Here is a 16,878-nt window from a genome sequence, read left to right on the forward strand (position 1 = left end):
GGTCCGTTGCATTTACTGTATTAATCATACGTGCCTTCCGCAAAGAAGTGAAAATAACCTGGCAAAGAGAGACTGAAGAACAGAAAATCTGATAAGCAAAAGTTCACTTCAGCAAACCCTCTCAAGTGGGGCCAATCGACTGCTTACGAGGTTTTTCTACCTCTACTTGGAACACCAATGTTTTCCTGTGTGTATGAACAGTTCATAGTTGTTTATTTATGCTTAGAATCTATTTGGAAAAGTGGTGATGTATCAATGATGTGAACTCTTTCTCTCTCCAGTGAATGAGCTGATGTTTAAAGAAAGCCAGTTTATTTTTTTCCCATCAGTGGCTGTAAACTGTTGCTTTTAACCAATATTTTAGAAACTTTATAATTCATGAGCCAGTTACTCTGCTTCCTGTGAAGTGAGAGAACCTAAAAGGAAAGATTAGAGAACTGAATGACTTGGGGAAACAAAGGAATGCTGCATTGAATCCTGAAGATTGGTGCTATTAAACTTTCCCTGCCTTTTTTTTTTCATCCACCCATTACACCAATGTATTTTGTCGGTTTGTCTATGTGCAAGGATGGAGGGTGTAGAAGGGGATGAGTGGTTAGAGTTTCAACTGTTGACTGTTCATATTTGTTTGTCTGTATTTAGGATCAATTTACATAATAAGTAGTGACCCTTACAGAAAGTTTATCCATGTTTCCTGTTAACCTGAGTCTATCCGGGTAAATTGGGGACTTTGTGCGTATTGATAATTTTAAAACTTTTGTGACAAGTTGAGTGAGTGAAAAAATGCATGACAAATAAATTTGAGATTATCCACTTTCCTAGCAAGTGTAGGAAGGCATATTATCTGAATGGTAATAGATTGAGAGATGGATGTCCATGTACACCGGTCACTGAAAGTAAGCAGGCAGTGAAGAAGGCCATTGGTACATTTCCTTTTATAGCAAATAAATTCAAGTACAGGAGCAGGGATATCTTCCTGCGGTTGTACAGGACCTGGAATGTTGTGTGCAATTTTGAACTTCTTATCTAAGGAAAGGTGTTCTGGTTATTGGAGGGAATGCATTGAATGTTTACCAGACTGACTCCTGTGGTGTCAGGACTGGCATGTGAGGGGAGACTGAATTAGTTAGGATTGTATTCACTGGAGTTTAGAAGGCAAGGATGGACCTCGTATAAACCTATAAAATGTGAAGAGGACTGAACAGGGTAAACACGAAAAGGATGTTATGAATGGTTCTGGATTCCCCGGTCAGAGGTCCCAGTCTTAAAGATAGGGGATTTGGCCATTTAGGACTACAATGAAGAGAAATTTCTTCACCTAGACAATTGGATTCTTCCACCACAGAAAGTGGTGTTTGCCGAATAAACTAATGTTTTAAAGGAATTTGATGTAGTTTTTGAATCAGAAGGGTTCAGATGATATTGGAAGAAAGCTGGGACAGAGTGCTTAGTTGAATGATCAGCCATAATAATAATAATTAGTAGTGGAGCAGGCTGGAAGGGCTGAAAGGACTAATCTTGCTTCTAACATCTACGCTTCTACGTGGCGATTCTGGGGATAGTGGGTCTTGATTTCCAGCATGCTGTCCCAATGAGATATGACAGTAAGCCACCGAAAGTTAACATCCAGGCAGATAAAAACATGGAATTCCTACAGGGGGAAAGGAGGCTGTCCAGCATGTTGAATCGACACCGAACCTCCAAAGAACCTCCCACCCAGATTCGGCCCTCCTCTTATCCCCGAATTTACCATGGCCAATCCACCGAACTTGCACATCTTTGGAATAGTGGGAGGAAACTGAAGCTCCCAACGAAAACCCTAACAAACATGAAAATGTGTAGACTCCACACAGTAAATCGTCCGGGGCTGGAATCGGACCTTGCGTCTCTGATGCTATGAGGCAACAGTACTAACCACTGAGCAACTGTGTTGTGTACAGCAAAGAATTCAAAAGGCAAATGGTGTTTTGGCCACTGTTACAAAAAGATTTGCATCTAGAAGCACAGATACTTTATTGCAATTATGTATAAGGTTAGTAAGCGCACAACTGGAGTATTGTATGCAGTTTTGTCTCCTTACCGACTTAAAGATGTACTTGTTATGGGCAGAGCACAACAAAAGTTCACCAAATTAAATCCTGGAATGGTGGGATTTTTCTATGAGGAAAGACAAAATAAACTGGGCCTATATTCTCTGGATTATGGCATGAGATGTACTTTTGTTTAAATGTACAAATTTCCAACCAGGATTGACAGGATAGATGCAGGAGGTGTGTATGAATGTTCCCTCTGGCTAAGAGCCAGGGAACATCATCTTTGGATAAGGGGTTGGTCACATAAGGCTGAGATGAGGAATTTCTCCCACTAGAAAATGGTGAATCTTTGAGGTTCTCTGCCCTAGACAGTTGAGAAAGCTCAGTTGAGTATCTTCAAGATAGAGATGGATAGATTTCTGCATATTAGAAATATCAAGTGGTATGGAGATAGTGCAGGAAGATGGTGTTGAAGTAGAAGATCAGACATAATCTTATTGAATAGCAGAGCAGGCTCAAAAGGTTTAATTGGCTTTCTCTGCCTGTTTCTTACATTATTATATAACTATAATTGCACCTTAACCAGAAATAATTTGCTGCTTGAATGGCTGACCAAATAAAATAGACTGCTATGAGTCTCTTTATCATTGATGTTAAAGGGGAATGGCAAATGACAGATCTTAATTGCCCAGAATGTAATGACATGATAACTGTGAGTAATACAGACCTTATCCCTTCTGTTAACATTGGGCACTCTGAGACCAGCTATACCCAATCCAAGTATGGAAGAAAGTTCTGAAATATAGGTTAATCCAAGTTTAACACCTCTGTACTGCCACAAAGTGACCTTTTTCTTTTTCCCCATTTACTACACTAGTCCTTGTGTGCCAGTAAGCTAAGTCAGGGATAGTTTTATGTTGTACACTTGGACTCAAAGGGGGGCTTTACTGAGACTGCCCAAACTCGATTACATTTAGGATCCTTACTTGTAGACATTCATTCCATTACACTGGCTCCATAGGCAAGTGGTGATTGACTAAACACTCTGCAGTTCCCAGACAGTATTTCAGTGTGAAGAAACTCGTCCTTTTCATTATTGCAGGTAATTTAAAACTGGCCCTTAAGTCTTCATCCATTGAACATTGAGTAAGAAGTCCAAAAAGCTGCTTGAGCCTGTTTTGTCATAAATTCATGGCTGATCTGATCTTGGCCTTGACTGCACTTTTCCTGCCTGTTTCCTATAACTCTTTACTCATCTATAGAAAAGAACATTTCATGTGAATGTGTTCGCATGGATGATTCAGATGAAATAATCAAAATGAATGTTAGGGTGAGGCTGACATAAAATGACAAAATAGAATTTCTGAACTATTAATCATTCTAATGATTCCCCAATAATGCATAACCAGTGAAAAGATATTTTAATTGGATGTGAAATGCAGCATTTAGATCACTGTCTGAAGCTTTTATTTCTAAATGTTTGAAGAATTATAAAACACAAAATTGAGATGCTCCCATATAACATCACATAATCCACTTAATATTTAACAGGTGTCGTGGAATTCTGCAACCACGGAGTTCATAGTATGTCCCTGGAATTGGATAGTACACCATATGTGATTCCATTCCTGAAAACTTACAGCATTCTGCGGTTCTACTCATAGATGAGTCCAGAGACGCATTTGATATCCCAATGGCAAGCTAGACCTCGGATGACTAGTTTGGTAATGTCCTGGATGTTAATGCAGAACGCTTACAATGGTGCTTTGCCAATTTTCTACCTCCGCAAGACATGGTTATTCATCTAAATTGCAATCCTGTACACCTTTTGGTTGTAACATAGGTGTTGCAGCACGTTTACATGGATGTGGATTCTGTGGATAATGGCCTTGGGCTGTTTAGTTTGAATTAGTCTTCATGGATTGTGGAATGTTTACTTCTGTGTCGAGATTTGATTTAGAATACTTTTATCAGTAGCATTCTTGCTATGAATACTAAGGTTGGTTGAAAGACAGAGTGGTAGAATTAGATGTTAAGGAACAAAGTTACACGTATTAATAAGCACAAAATGTAGTGATTGTAATTAGCTGACAACTAATCTGTCAGAATAATCTTCAGCTACTGATAAATTCCCACTTTTTCCCCTATGGTGCTCCCACCGGACTGCTTATTTTGCAGTTTAAACAGATAAATTTAAGAAGTTCACTGGAAGACTTTATTTTTGTGGCAAAGTCTCATTCTATTTTAGCTAAATGTGCATCATAAAGAGCCTTTGAGATGGGACTCAAGGTTTGTGACAAAAAACTTTTTTAAACAAAAACTACAGTTGGTCAACTGATTTCTTTTAGCTTTGCTTTTTATTCAAGTTCAAAATTACATGGAACAGATCAAAGAAATTGATTATTTAACTTGTTTGTTCTTGACAGGTTCTGGTGTAGAATGCCCTGTGTGTAAAGAAGATTACAGCATTGGAGAATCTGTTAGGCAGCTTCCATGCAACCATTTATTCCATAATGATTGTATAATACCTTGGCTAGAAATGGTAAGTAACAATACTGCATTCAGCCTCGGTAGACCTTTGCAATGCTCAGATTTGCAGAAGTGCAGAGAATCAGAGCAATTTTCTGATAGAATCAAATTTGTGTACTTGCTGTTATGATCCTCATTGATATTACTACAGTGTACCTGACAAGTCAGTTCCCAACTGAAATCAGGCTTGATAGATCATATTTTGTATCTTTTTAATTAAATGGTGCAGTTTTTTTATTTATGAAACATAAGTACACCATGCTATAGATTAGACTTTAGCAATGAAACAGTGATAAAAGAAATGAACATAAAGTAGAACCCATCAGGCTTTTTAAGTTGATGTCTGTTTGAGTCCACAATCGCCAGTTGCAGCTGATGGCGTGTACAAAGAGAATTGTCTATTCTCGTAACTTCACAATTACTTTATTAATGTAATAAACAATGTACGTGTTTCTTATGTTTTATTACTAACTAAAGCTAATGAATTCCCCCACAGACTGAACTAGAACTATTTATACACCCACTAGAGACTTCTGAGGCTCTCTGAGTCATAGAATATAAAAGCTAATACCTGATCTAGGATACTGTTAATGGGGGCTGACGCTGGCCAGACACTTTTTTTTGCTCTCGCGCTGTCACGCTGTCCTTGATGTAGGCCTGCTTCTGTGATGGCTGGTCTCCGAACTTTTCACTGCCAGTATGTGTCAAGGGTCATCTCATATCCTTTTCCTCAGGCTCATGTTCATCTGCTTATTGCAGGTCTTTACCTCATTGGCTCTGGACCAGTGACCTGGGTAGCATTACCTCATTGCTCCTTGTCCAAATAAGGCTTTTGCATTACCCCATCTTCCTTTCCTTTTTTGCAGAGTATAGTTAGTCCCAAGCAGTACCTGGATTCTGGCCATTCTCAGTTCACAAGCTGCTTTCCCCTGTGCGTCAGCAGTTTTTTTTTACGCTGAGCATTCCTAGCCCTTGTCAACAACTGGTACCTCTGTCTCTCTGCAGCCTCCTGGCTAGCATCTTATTTTCAGAAGTATGTTACCAACTGGTACAGGTAACCCCCGCTATCCAAAAGCAGAGCATTCCCAGGAAACCTTTCTCAAGCCGAAAATGGAGTAAAGTGAAGATGCACAATTTATATGGGAATAAGTATTGCCATTTTTCATAAAAGCGAAAATCCTGATCAGGTTCGCGAAAACAGCTACTAATGTAGCTCTTTCATAAAAGCTAAATTGTGTTAAGCAAACATTCAAAAAGCGGAGGCTGCCTGTTCTCCTATCTTTGTGTATCAGACTGGCTAACAACTTGTAACACAATTTAAATGTTTTTGAAACATGCTACAGAATGAAATCCCATCTATGCATAAACATTACATGAGGAGGTGCTGGTGTTGGACTGGGTGAGTGAAGTCAGAAGTCACATGACACCAGTTTCTAGTCCAGCAGGTATGGTGTGAGTTCTGACTCTGCCCACCCCAGTCTAACACTGGCACCTGCACATCAAGGTTATTACTGACACTGCAAACTGCTGGCTGAAAGTGGAGAGGATTTCTTAAAAGATTGCGTATATTGATGCAGACATCAAGTTTCTGCGGAGATGGAAGAAAGCAGAGAAGATCCAAACATGTTAGACTACAACCTGGTGTCATGTGACTTCTGACTTTACAGTTTCACTGTACTCAAATGCCAGAGATAGTTCCCTTTTTCTGTCACATCGATAAGTTTGACTTAACTGTTTCTTTCAGTTTCCACTCTTGAGAGCTTGCTAGCCTTTTGCTTGATCATTCAAACTTTTAGTTTCAAATAACCACTTCAGGTTTCTTACGCCACACTTCGGGTTTGGAACTTTCAAATGAGAACCATTACACTAAGGTAATGTTAACTGTCCTGAGCTCTCTGATTTCTCCAGAAGAAACTGATCTTGCATTTAACCCCAGTCAGATATTCTGGCCAAAAGCTTCCCAATCTGGGTTTTCCTAAGCTACAATCACTTCTTGATTCTTTTTAACTAAAAGCAAATTAATACCTTTGAACCTTTTGGTTTCTCATAATAAAGCTATCCAAATACAAGCAAGTTCGCCTGTCACTCCAGGTGGGCCCCAGTCAGCAGCTCTTTGACACAGTGGTTTAAAGTCATTACTCATTAAATCATTAAACTTTTTCATACACAGACCACTAGCTCAAAATCCAATCTATAACTTAAATGTTTATATGCACCCCTTGTTCCACAGTGCCTCCTTGTAGGCTACAATACTAATGAAATCAGTTGCTTCAATAAATTTTAATTTACTATGATGCTGAAACAAAAAAGGTAGTAGAGGTGTGCTTAATCCTTGATTGTCCGTCTGTAGAATTGTTCAAAAACACATTACAAAAGAGAATTTTTATTATATACTAATTTACATAGAGTTTGAGTTCTTGCCCCTCTCTTTATAGTAATTTGTTTCCTTTTTTTCTTGTGGTCTTCGGCTCCTTGCCAGAATTCCACAAGAGGGCTTTGTTCAGTACCTTGCTCACGTAACTATTCTTCATAGAGTCATGGAGCATGGAAACAGACCCTTCGGTCCAACCAGTCCATGCTGAGCAATCCCAAACTAAACTAGTCCCACCTGCCTGCTCTGGCTCATACACCTCCAAACCTTTCCTATTCGTGTATCTCCAAGTGTCTCTTAAATGTTATAATTGTTCCTGCATCCACCACTTTCTCAGGAAGTTCATTCCACATGCAAACCATCCTCTGTGTAAAAACAAAAGAAATTGCCTCACGTCTCTTTTAAATCTCTCTCCTTTCACCTTAAAAATATGCCTTCTCGGGAAAAGACAACTACCAGAAAGTGGTGACTGCAGATGCTGGAGATCAGAGTTGAAAAGTGAGGTGCTGGAAAAGCACAGCAGGTCAGGCAGCATCCAAGGAGCAGGAGAATCAACATTTCAGGGCTTATGTCTAGAAAAGACAACTACCATTAATTCTATCTCTCCCTCACATTATTTTATAACCTTCTATTAAATCGCCCCTCAATCTCCTACACTCCAGTGGAAAAAGTGCCACCCTAACCAGCCTTTCTTTACAACTCAAACCTTCCATACCCCGCAACATCTTTCTGAACCCTCTCCAACATGATAATATCCTTCTTATAACTGTGTGACTAGAACTGGAAACCGTATTCCAGAAGAGGCTTCACCAATGTCCGTACAACCTCAACATGACTTCCCAACTCCATACTCTAAGAACTGAGCGATGAAGGCAAATGTCCCAAACGCCTTTTTAATCACCCTGTCTATACATGATGCAAACTTCAAAGAATTATATACCTGCATGCCCTAGGTCCTTCTGTTCTACAACACTATCCAAGGCACTGTTATTAATTGTATAAGCCCTACTCTGGCTTGTTGTACCAAAATACAGTACCTTGCATTGTTCTGCTCTGTGCATTTTTTCCTGAACTTGCCATCAAATGGTAAAATAGGGGGTGGTGTTGTGATTTTTTTCTAAAACAGAATTGCACCCCAAGGCACGTTGGATTTCAGGTAATCAAATGATTGAGAAAATCCTTGAGTATTTTCATTGATATGGAGCTAAACAAAATGCCATCGTGGTTGTCAGCATCTCAGCATGACTCAAACCTTGTTGGTGATGGGTGTGGCAGTTGCCACACTCTTCGCAGGGCAAGTATTGATGTGATTGGGGGTAGTACGTTCTTTGAAAATTGCAAAACGCCTCTCTTCGGATCTGCACAGTTTTGAATTGTTGCAATAGTTTTGTCATATTGTTATGATGTTGAGGTGTATAAATGCAGTTGCAGTTCTTAGTTTCAATGACAAGTGGAGGTCTTTCAGATACAACTGAGTTTCTGTAAGCTTTTTAAATAGTTTGCACTGCAAAATACTGGTTAGATTTTAGTATCAAATTTAACATATTCAAGTACTGCAAATGACTCAGCTAGCGAAAGTATTGTGAAACTCAAGCACATATTAGAATTTCCCAAGTTTGACTTTGGTGTTTTTGCATCATTTGTATCAAGACTGGTACAGTTACTTTAGTGTTATTATCAAGAGGAGGTAATCATCAGGATTTCTGTACTTGGGTGCTGCTGCCATATTAGTTTGTATCTGTGATGTGCCAAATTAAAGTAGTTTGCAAATATTCTTGTTCTGGCAGCTGAAGTTCCAATCCTCAGATGAAATTTCAATTCTGTTCTGGTTTATTTTCAAATTGTAAACATGTTTCCATTCTCTGGGAATATAGGTTTTGAGTAATGCCTCTTCCCCTAATTTCCAAGACCACCCCCCATTACCCTCGCTCCAAGTCCCCAGGGGAGGGAAAAAAAAGTCTTTATTTTAATGTTTCAAATTTATACAAGTAGAAGTATTGCCATAACCTCTAAGCTAAACAAATGTGCAACTGCACAGTTATCTACTACATACCACCTAGATTGTGCACAGCTGACATTCCTATTAACTTGCAAAAATGTAGCCATGCAGCAACCTTAAAGGTACATTGAAATATAACAAACAAGCCACGCAGCAAAGCAAAATTAGAGGGAGAATTCAGGACAGCAATTTTGGAAGAGTCGGCAGTGAGAGTGGTCAAAGCTTGGTGGGAATAGAAAGAGACTTGGGACAAAGGCATACTTCAAAGACATTTTCTCTGTTCACTCCTAGCATGATACCTGTCCAGTGTGTCGGAAAAGCTTAAGTGGGCAAAACACAGCAACGAATCCTCCTGATTTATCAAGAATGAACTTCTCCTCTTCTTCATCCTCCTCTGCCTCAAGTTCACCGAGTAATGAGAATTCAACAAACAATTCCTGAATTTGAGCAAAAACATCTAAGGTTTACTGTTTTCATATGCAACAGTGTTTGATGACTACCATGAAACATTTTATAATTTAAATTATTGTATTATGCATGGCACAAAGAAAGCCAGAGTAAATGGAGTTTTTTAACAAAGAACTCTTTTCTAAATCTCTACTCGAACATGAATACCCACTTTTCCTTTTCAAGATTTGTTTTATAGATTTAACTTCTGGGACCGATTTAAAACTTTACTTATCGGCAAGCTGCTATGTTCAACTATTTCATCTCACTTGGGTGGAAAAAGCCCTGTGTGCACATTGCTGTAATCATACTGCTGTGAATTAGCTTAAGCAGTGAAAGATGGCTGCTGTTCATTATTTCACAAAAATATATAGATCTTTAACCTTTGTAATGTGTTTTAAGATTAATGCAGCTGTTGAACTTTGGGTATTGTTCAATTTTATAGACCTGAATTTTTGTTGTTCTCATACTAAAAGGGATTTTTTTTTCAAAATTTTTTTTTGATTGGTTGTTTTATAGATACTATGGAAAGCTCAATGATAGCCAACATCTTCCCATTTTTGTTTAATAGTAAATGGGGGGCTGTTTGCTTCAAATCAAGAGACTGGAGATGGGACTGTTTGGATTGGGGTGGGAAAGAAGATATATCTAAAGATTTATATTAAAGCATTGAAGTGGTAATTGATTACGTGCCGACTAAAAATTCTTTTTAATGACTATTCCTTGTGTTGAATCTGAAAATGTGTCAATCATGGAAGAAGTGCAATGCCTCTACTGATATAATTGGAGCAGTTTATGACAGTACAGTTGCCTTACCTTAGCAGCAGCTGGACTATCAGTCGTCAGTCACTTCCTATTTTAAAAAGCCAGATTGGCTCACTGTAAAGCATTTTGTAGTAGTGGGTTTTCTGGTGAGATGTCAAACCTCAGGGTATGCCCGAAGGTATGCTTGTCAGTAGGTAACATACAATCTTCTCAAAAATTGCTAACGCAATGTTTAGAAATGTGTTCCAAGCAAATAACAAGTAATTTTGTGGAATTTACTGAGTCTGTTAATACTGTATCAACCATTAATTGTATACAAGTTGGTGAATAATCATTTTTTTTTAAAAAAAGTGGTGTCCTCCTTGATTTTGTGTGCATACGATCAGCAAATCTTCTCTTAAAAGGCAAACCTAAATGATCAATGATGTGAAAAGTGATTTCCAACTTCAATAATCATCATGATAGAAGCTTCTCATCCTTAAGCATCTAGATATTTTTTCCACTGACCTTTTAGAAAATCTATATGACTGTGTATTTTGGTAACGCATAACCTGCAGGTAAGAGATGTCTATGACTGTACCATAGTTATGTGATGTGAATTGTCCTGTACTTTTAACAGAAAATAAGGGAATACTGTCCAGTCGAAAGTAAGGAATAGTTAAGAGGAAAATATGTTTTATGGTTTATAATTCAACATCTGTCTCTTACATTTGTTTTAAGCTTGCTGTTTTGCTTAGATCAATATAAGAGCTTTCCTTTTAATTTTGCCATCTGCCTGGAGATCTAGAATCTAGCACTTGGGAACGTACAACAGGATCGCCTTAGTTCATGTGGGTTGTTAGCAAATGGGCTTCAACTAGCCCACATAGACTTAGTTGTCTGCAGGGTAACACATTTAAATCTGAAAATCAGATGAGCTGAGTAACACATGGAAACTGAAATGATGAGACTCGAATGTAGCTGCAGAATTTGCATGAAGTTTAAAGTTGCCTACTGAAGAAGAGGCTCTTTTTGGAAAAAAAAATGCTCAGCAGTAATTTATGTATAACACTTTGTCATGACCTCCATACATTTCTTATTGGAAGGGCAACATATGTACATATGTCATTTGTTAATGTATATCTGTGAAAATATATTATTATTGGGTTGTGGTATGTGTCGGATCTTGATACCATATTTGTATTTTAAACCAGTCTTTGAGACTTAAAACAACAAAAATTACTTTAGTTTTGACTGTGGTGATTTGGAGCTGGCGTTAAATCTGTGTTCAGGGCAATTTTGAGGACTTAGATCTTGGTAACTAATGCAAGTATGAAAAGAAGATTCTCTATTAATTTAGCAGTTGGTCCTGATTTGGTGCTATTTCTCACCCTACGTAAAATCTTTAAAAGTAGATTCTGCAGAAGGATGACTGCAGTCATGCAGATGTGTGAACATTGCCACTCAAACTTAGATAAGTGTTTTGTAATTTGATTTCTGGCTTTTGTGTTGATCTCAGCTGTTGTATTACTCACTGACAAGTATATCAAATATATTATTTTTCCAGCACATAATTGGTACCCTAAATACTGCAAGGCATCTGAAAAATATTTCTGACACCAATAAATCTTTGGAATTTTAAAAAACCTATATTCTGCATTTTGCATTCAGAACTTTTTCATTTGAACAATTTAGTAGACTTAAAACCAATTCTTTCCCCTTCATCTACTAGCCCTGATTTTGAGATCATTTTGAAGATGCATTGCACATTAATAGACAGACTTTTAGGTACATTTTAATTTTAAAAAAATAAAGATTTACTTACCACCTGTTGTGTTTTTAATTAAAAGATTTTCTTCTCTTTTCCTAAGTCGAATGTTCAGTGAAGCATTAGGGTGATTTTGTTTAATGTTAATTTAAAAATATTCCATAATTTTCCTTGTTTCACTTGTACCTTGCCTCTAAATTTCACGTTACTTCTCAAGCAGCGAAATCTTAAATGTAAGACAACCTCTTGTGCTTAATCTTTTGGGAATCAGAAGGCTGTACTATGTACATAAAGAACAATGCTGGTTTTAACAGAATCCTGATTGCTCATTGGTTTGTATATGTATTTTAGATTAAGCTCTATTTAGAGTCTGTGGAACCTGGTACAGTTTAAATATATAATTCCCTAAAAGACAGATGAATCCAAAGCAGTGCGTTTCCTTTCCTTGAGTCATATCAATCAGTGATGATTGTGTACATTTGAGTAAAGGAGTTGGGATATCATGTTGCAATTTTACAAGGCATTGAAGAGGCCACTTTTACAATACTGCGTACAACTCTGATCACCTGTCTATTGTTAAACTTAGAGGGTGCAGAAAAGATTTACAAGGATGTTGCTGGGACTTGGATGGTTTGAGTTGTTGCAAGAGGCTGAATAGGCTGGGGCTTTTTACCCCACAGCATCTGAGGCTGAGGTGTGACCTTATAGATTTGTAAAATTTGAGCGGCATGGGTAGGGTGAATAGCCCCGAGTAGGAGAGTCCAAAAGTAGTGGGTATTTGTTTAAGATGAAAGGGAAAGATTCAGAAAGGACCTGAGAGGCAACTTTTTCACAGGATGGAACGAGCTGCCAGTGGAAGTGGTGGAGGCAGTTACAATTTCAGCATTTAAAAGACACCTGGACGGGTATATGACTAGGAAGGGTTTGGAGGGGTATGGGCTAAATGCAGGTAAATGTTCTTAAGAATGTCTGGTTGGTGTGGATGGGTTGGACAGAAGTGTCTGATTCTGTTCTCTATGACTCTATAACTGAATTATTCCCATTACTCTACTTTTAAAAAAAACTCTAAGCATGTCAAGTATAGTAAAAGCAAAATCCTGTGGATGTCAGAAATCTGAAATTAAACCAAAGCACCGACAAATCTCAGCAGGTCTGACAGCTTCTGTGGGAAGAGAAATGCTTCAAACCAAATTCTGTATTGGAACCTTGCCTCTGCTCCAACTTTACCTCTGTTTCTCTCTCTACAAGTGCTACCAGATGGGCTGAGTTTTTCCAGCACTTTTATAAATTGACTAAGGTCTCCAATCATTTTGCAAGACTGAAATGGGCAACTGAATGAACCTGTTTAACTTATTCAAAGAGTGTTCTTCAATAACTGCAATATTTGAAATGAGATTAAAATAAATAACAGGAATTTGGTCTGGGTTTCCATTTAAATTGACAACGAGTGCATCTCAGCTTATTTGATCTTCTCATTAAACCATGCAGTGTTTCTGTTGAAGGGCCAAAATGCATTCTTTCTAATGTACATAGGAATGCAGCAGCTCTTCAGTAGGAAATCCGAGAAGACAATAACACCACACTTCTGTAACCTGTTTAAAACAAAAACAAGGAAGCTCAATTTATTGTATTAGTAAACAGTTATTCAGGGACCATATGGCTGCATAAAGTTGTGTACAAAGATGAACACCAAACTGGTAGCAGGTCCAGGCTTGATGCTCCTATTGTGGACACGGTAATGATGTCACTTGTAAAATAAGTATGGCAGTTTCAATTAATAAAATGGTTAAACATTACAACTTATGATTAGATTCCCTACAGTGTGGAAACAGGCCCTTTGGCCCAACAAGTCCACACAGACCCTCTGAAGAATAACCCACCCAGACCCATTTCCCTCTGACTAATGCACCTAACACTATGGGCAATTTAGCATGGCCAATTCACCAAACCTGTACATCTTTGCACTATGGGAGGAAACTGGAGCACCTGGAGGAAACCCACGCAGACACATGGAGAATGTGCAAACTCCACACACAGTCACCTGAGGCTGGAATCAAACTAGGGATCTGGTGCTGTGAGGCACCAGTGCTAAGCCACTGTTTATGGGACATGATTTTGTAAAAATCCATGTTGTGTTCCAATATAACAGTGAAAATGCTGATATTAGTGTGGCATTTCATTCTTGTCCAAACCATGGTCAAGTGTTGTGCTATTTTAGACTTGCCAACGTTTCTATGTTATTCCAGCAGTATTCTTGGGTAAAATGAAAAGTTTATTTTTACTCAACCACTCTCTCTACTATACCTAAACCACCCACACAGAAACAATGCTCTTTTAGGAATGCCAAGGTTATTAATGGCCTGGTCTGCAGTTGTTAAATTTAGCAAGTCAGGAAACATTTGGGAGTTTTTGCATTTTTGTGCTTAATGGCATTTACCCATTGAGCCAGTAAGGAACTAATTTGTTATTTCTATCTTTTCCATAGCAAGGTTTTGGAAATCTCCCTTCCTGCAACATTTCTGCAATGCAACAGCGTCACCTTGTGGAATCATGAAGTACGTCATTCTAGGCAATAATTGGTTTTAGATTCTGGATTAGTGGTGCTGGAAGAACACAGCAGTTCAGGCAGCATCCGAGGAGCAGTAAAATCGACGTTTCGGGCAAAAGCCCTTCATCAGGAATAAAGGCAGAGAGTCTGAAGCGTGAAGAGATAAGCGAGAGGAGGGTGGGGGTGGGGAGAAAGTAGCATAGAGTACAATAGGTGAGTGGGGGAGGGGATGAAGGTGATAGGTCGGGGGGGGGAGGGTGAAGTGGATAGGTAGAAAAGAAGATAGGCAGGTAGGACAAGTCATGGGGACAGCGCTGAGCTGGAAGTTTGGAACTAGGGTGAGGTGGGGGAAGGGGAAATGAGGAAACTGTTGAAGTCCACATTGATGCCCTGGGGTGGAAGTGTTCCGAGGCAGAAGTAGAGGTGTTCTTCCTCCAGGCGTCTGGTGGTGAGGGAGCGGCGGTGAAGGAGGTCCAGGACCTCCATGTCCTTGGCAGAGTGGGAAGGGGAGTTGAAATGTTGGGCCACAGGGGTGTGGTTGATTGGTGCAGGTGTCCTGGAGATGTTCCCTAAAGCACTCTGCTAGGAGGCGTCCAGTCTCCCCAATGTAGAGGAGACTGCATTGGGAGCAACGGATACAATAAATGACATTAGTGCATGTGCACGTAAAACTTTGGATGTGGAAGGCTCCTTTAGGGCCTTGGATGGAGATGAGGGAGGAGGTGTGGGCGCAGGTTTTACAGTTCCTGCGGTGGCAGAGGCAGGTGCCAGGATGGGAGGGTGGGTTGTAGGGGGGCGTGGACCTGACCAGGTAGTCACGGAGGGAAAGGTCTTTGTGGAAGGTGGAGAGGGAAATATATCCCTGGTGGTGGGGTCTGTTTGGAGGTGGCGGAAATGTCGGTGGATGATTTGGTTTATGCAAAGGTTGGTAGGGTGGAAGGTGAGCACCAGGGGCGTTCCGTCCTTGTTACGTTTGGAGGGCTGGGGTCTAAGGGCAGAGGTGCGGGATGTTGATGAGATGTGTTGGAGGGCATCTTTAACCACATGGGAAGGGAAATTGCGGTCTCGAAAGAAGGAGGCCATCTGGTGTGTTCTGTGGTGGAACTGGTCCTCCTGGGAGCAGATACGGTGGAGGCAGAGGAATTGGGAATACGGGATGGCATTTTTGCAAGAGGTAGGGTGAGAAGAGGCGTAATCCAGGTAACTGGAGTTGGTGGGTTTGTAAAAAATGTCAGTGTTACCGCTGCTCCCTCACCACCAGACGCCTGGAGGAAGAATGCCTCACCGTCCGCCTCGGAACACTTCAACCCAAGGGCATCAATGTGGACTTCAACAGTTTCCTCATTTCCCCTTCCCCCACCTCGCCCTAGTTCAAACTTCCAACTCAGCACTGTCCCCATGATTTGTCCTACCTGCCCGTCTTCTTTTCCACCTATCCACTCCACCCTCCCCCACCCCCCCATCCCCACCCTATCATCTTCATCCCTTCCCCCACTCACCTACTGCACTCTATGCTACTTTCTCCCCACCCCCACCCTCCATTAACTTATCTCTCCACGCTTCAGGCTCTCTGTCTTTATTCCTGATGAAGGGCTTTGCCCGAAACGTCGATTTTTACTGCTCCTTGGATGCTGCCTGAACCACTGTGCTCTTCTAGCACCACTAATCCAGAATCTGGTTTCCAGCATCTGAAGTCATTGTTTTTACCTAGTTGATTTTAACCCTACTGCGAATCCTCTTGCAAGGATGCCTGCCTTGAAGTTTTCCTCCTCTCTCAACAAGAATCTCAGGGAGTCCCTCTCCCACTGCAACTCCCAGGTCACTTCCTCTGCCCTGAAGGTCTTCAACCATGTCCTGAAACAAACTCACTACCACAGCCACATTTGCTTCCTCAGTGCCTGCCTCCGTAATCAACTCATCCCACATGGACTCAGGACCACCTTTAAACCAGCAGGATTCGGACCCGAACAGGACAAACAGTACAGACTACAGATTCAAAAACACCAGCAACAGTTCTCCTTCAAGATCCTCCACTCCACGCTTACAGCAATGTGCCGGCACCTAAACTCTCTACAGTCAGCCCTGCCTCAGCTGAGGGCCACACTCTCAGAATTGCAAAGGACCCACTCTGTACTACATCCTCAGGAGAATTCATACTCTCAACAAACAGTATTTCAACTCCATCTCAAACATCAAAACTGTAAGTACAGCAAACTTTTATCTACCCATCTCCATAACCAGCACTCCTCAAACATTCCAGAAGATTCCCCTGGCCTCTGGAACTGCTCGGATGCCATTAGCCGTGCAGCTGCCACCCCCACACTGATTGTTGATGCCACTTCTGCCCCCATCATGGCCACTCCCACAACCACTTCCGCCCCTCACAATTCATCATGCATCTCACGTGACATCACTTCCGCCCCTTACATCATTGCTGAT

The 16,878-nt window shown here is 40.3% G+C and overlaps 1 protein-coding gene across 2 annotated transcripts in view; it reads left to right on the top strand.

Annotated features, from left to right (window-relative positions):
• Positions 1-10,060, top strand: part of rnf126 (ring finger protein 126) — a 47,782-nt gene extending 37,722 nt beyond the window's left edge. For both annotated transcript variants that reach the window (XM_072594183.1, XM_072594184.1), the window contains exons 8-9: positions 4,460-4,575; positions 9,224-10,060. In XM_072594183.1, the coding sequence (XP_072450284.1) occupies positions 4,460-4,575; positions 9,224-9,373 (266 nt within the window). In that variant the 3' untranslated portion in view covers positions 9,374-10,060. The remainder of the gene's footprint in view (positions 1-4,459; positions 4,576-9,223) is intronic.
• Positions 10,061-16,878: the final 6,818 nt, after the last annotated feature.

The sequence above is a fragment of the Chiloscyllium punctatum genome, chromosome 24, assembly GCF_047496795.1.
Source record: "Chiloscyllium punctatum isolate Juve2018m chromosome 24, sChiPun1.3, whole genome shotgun sequence".
NCBI classification, from domain to species: domain Eukaryota; kingdom Metazoa; phylum Chordata; class Chondrichthyes; order Orectolobiformes; family Hemiscylliidae; genus Chiloscyllium; species Chiloscyllium punctatum.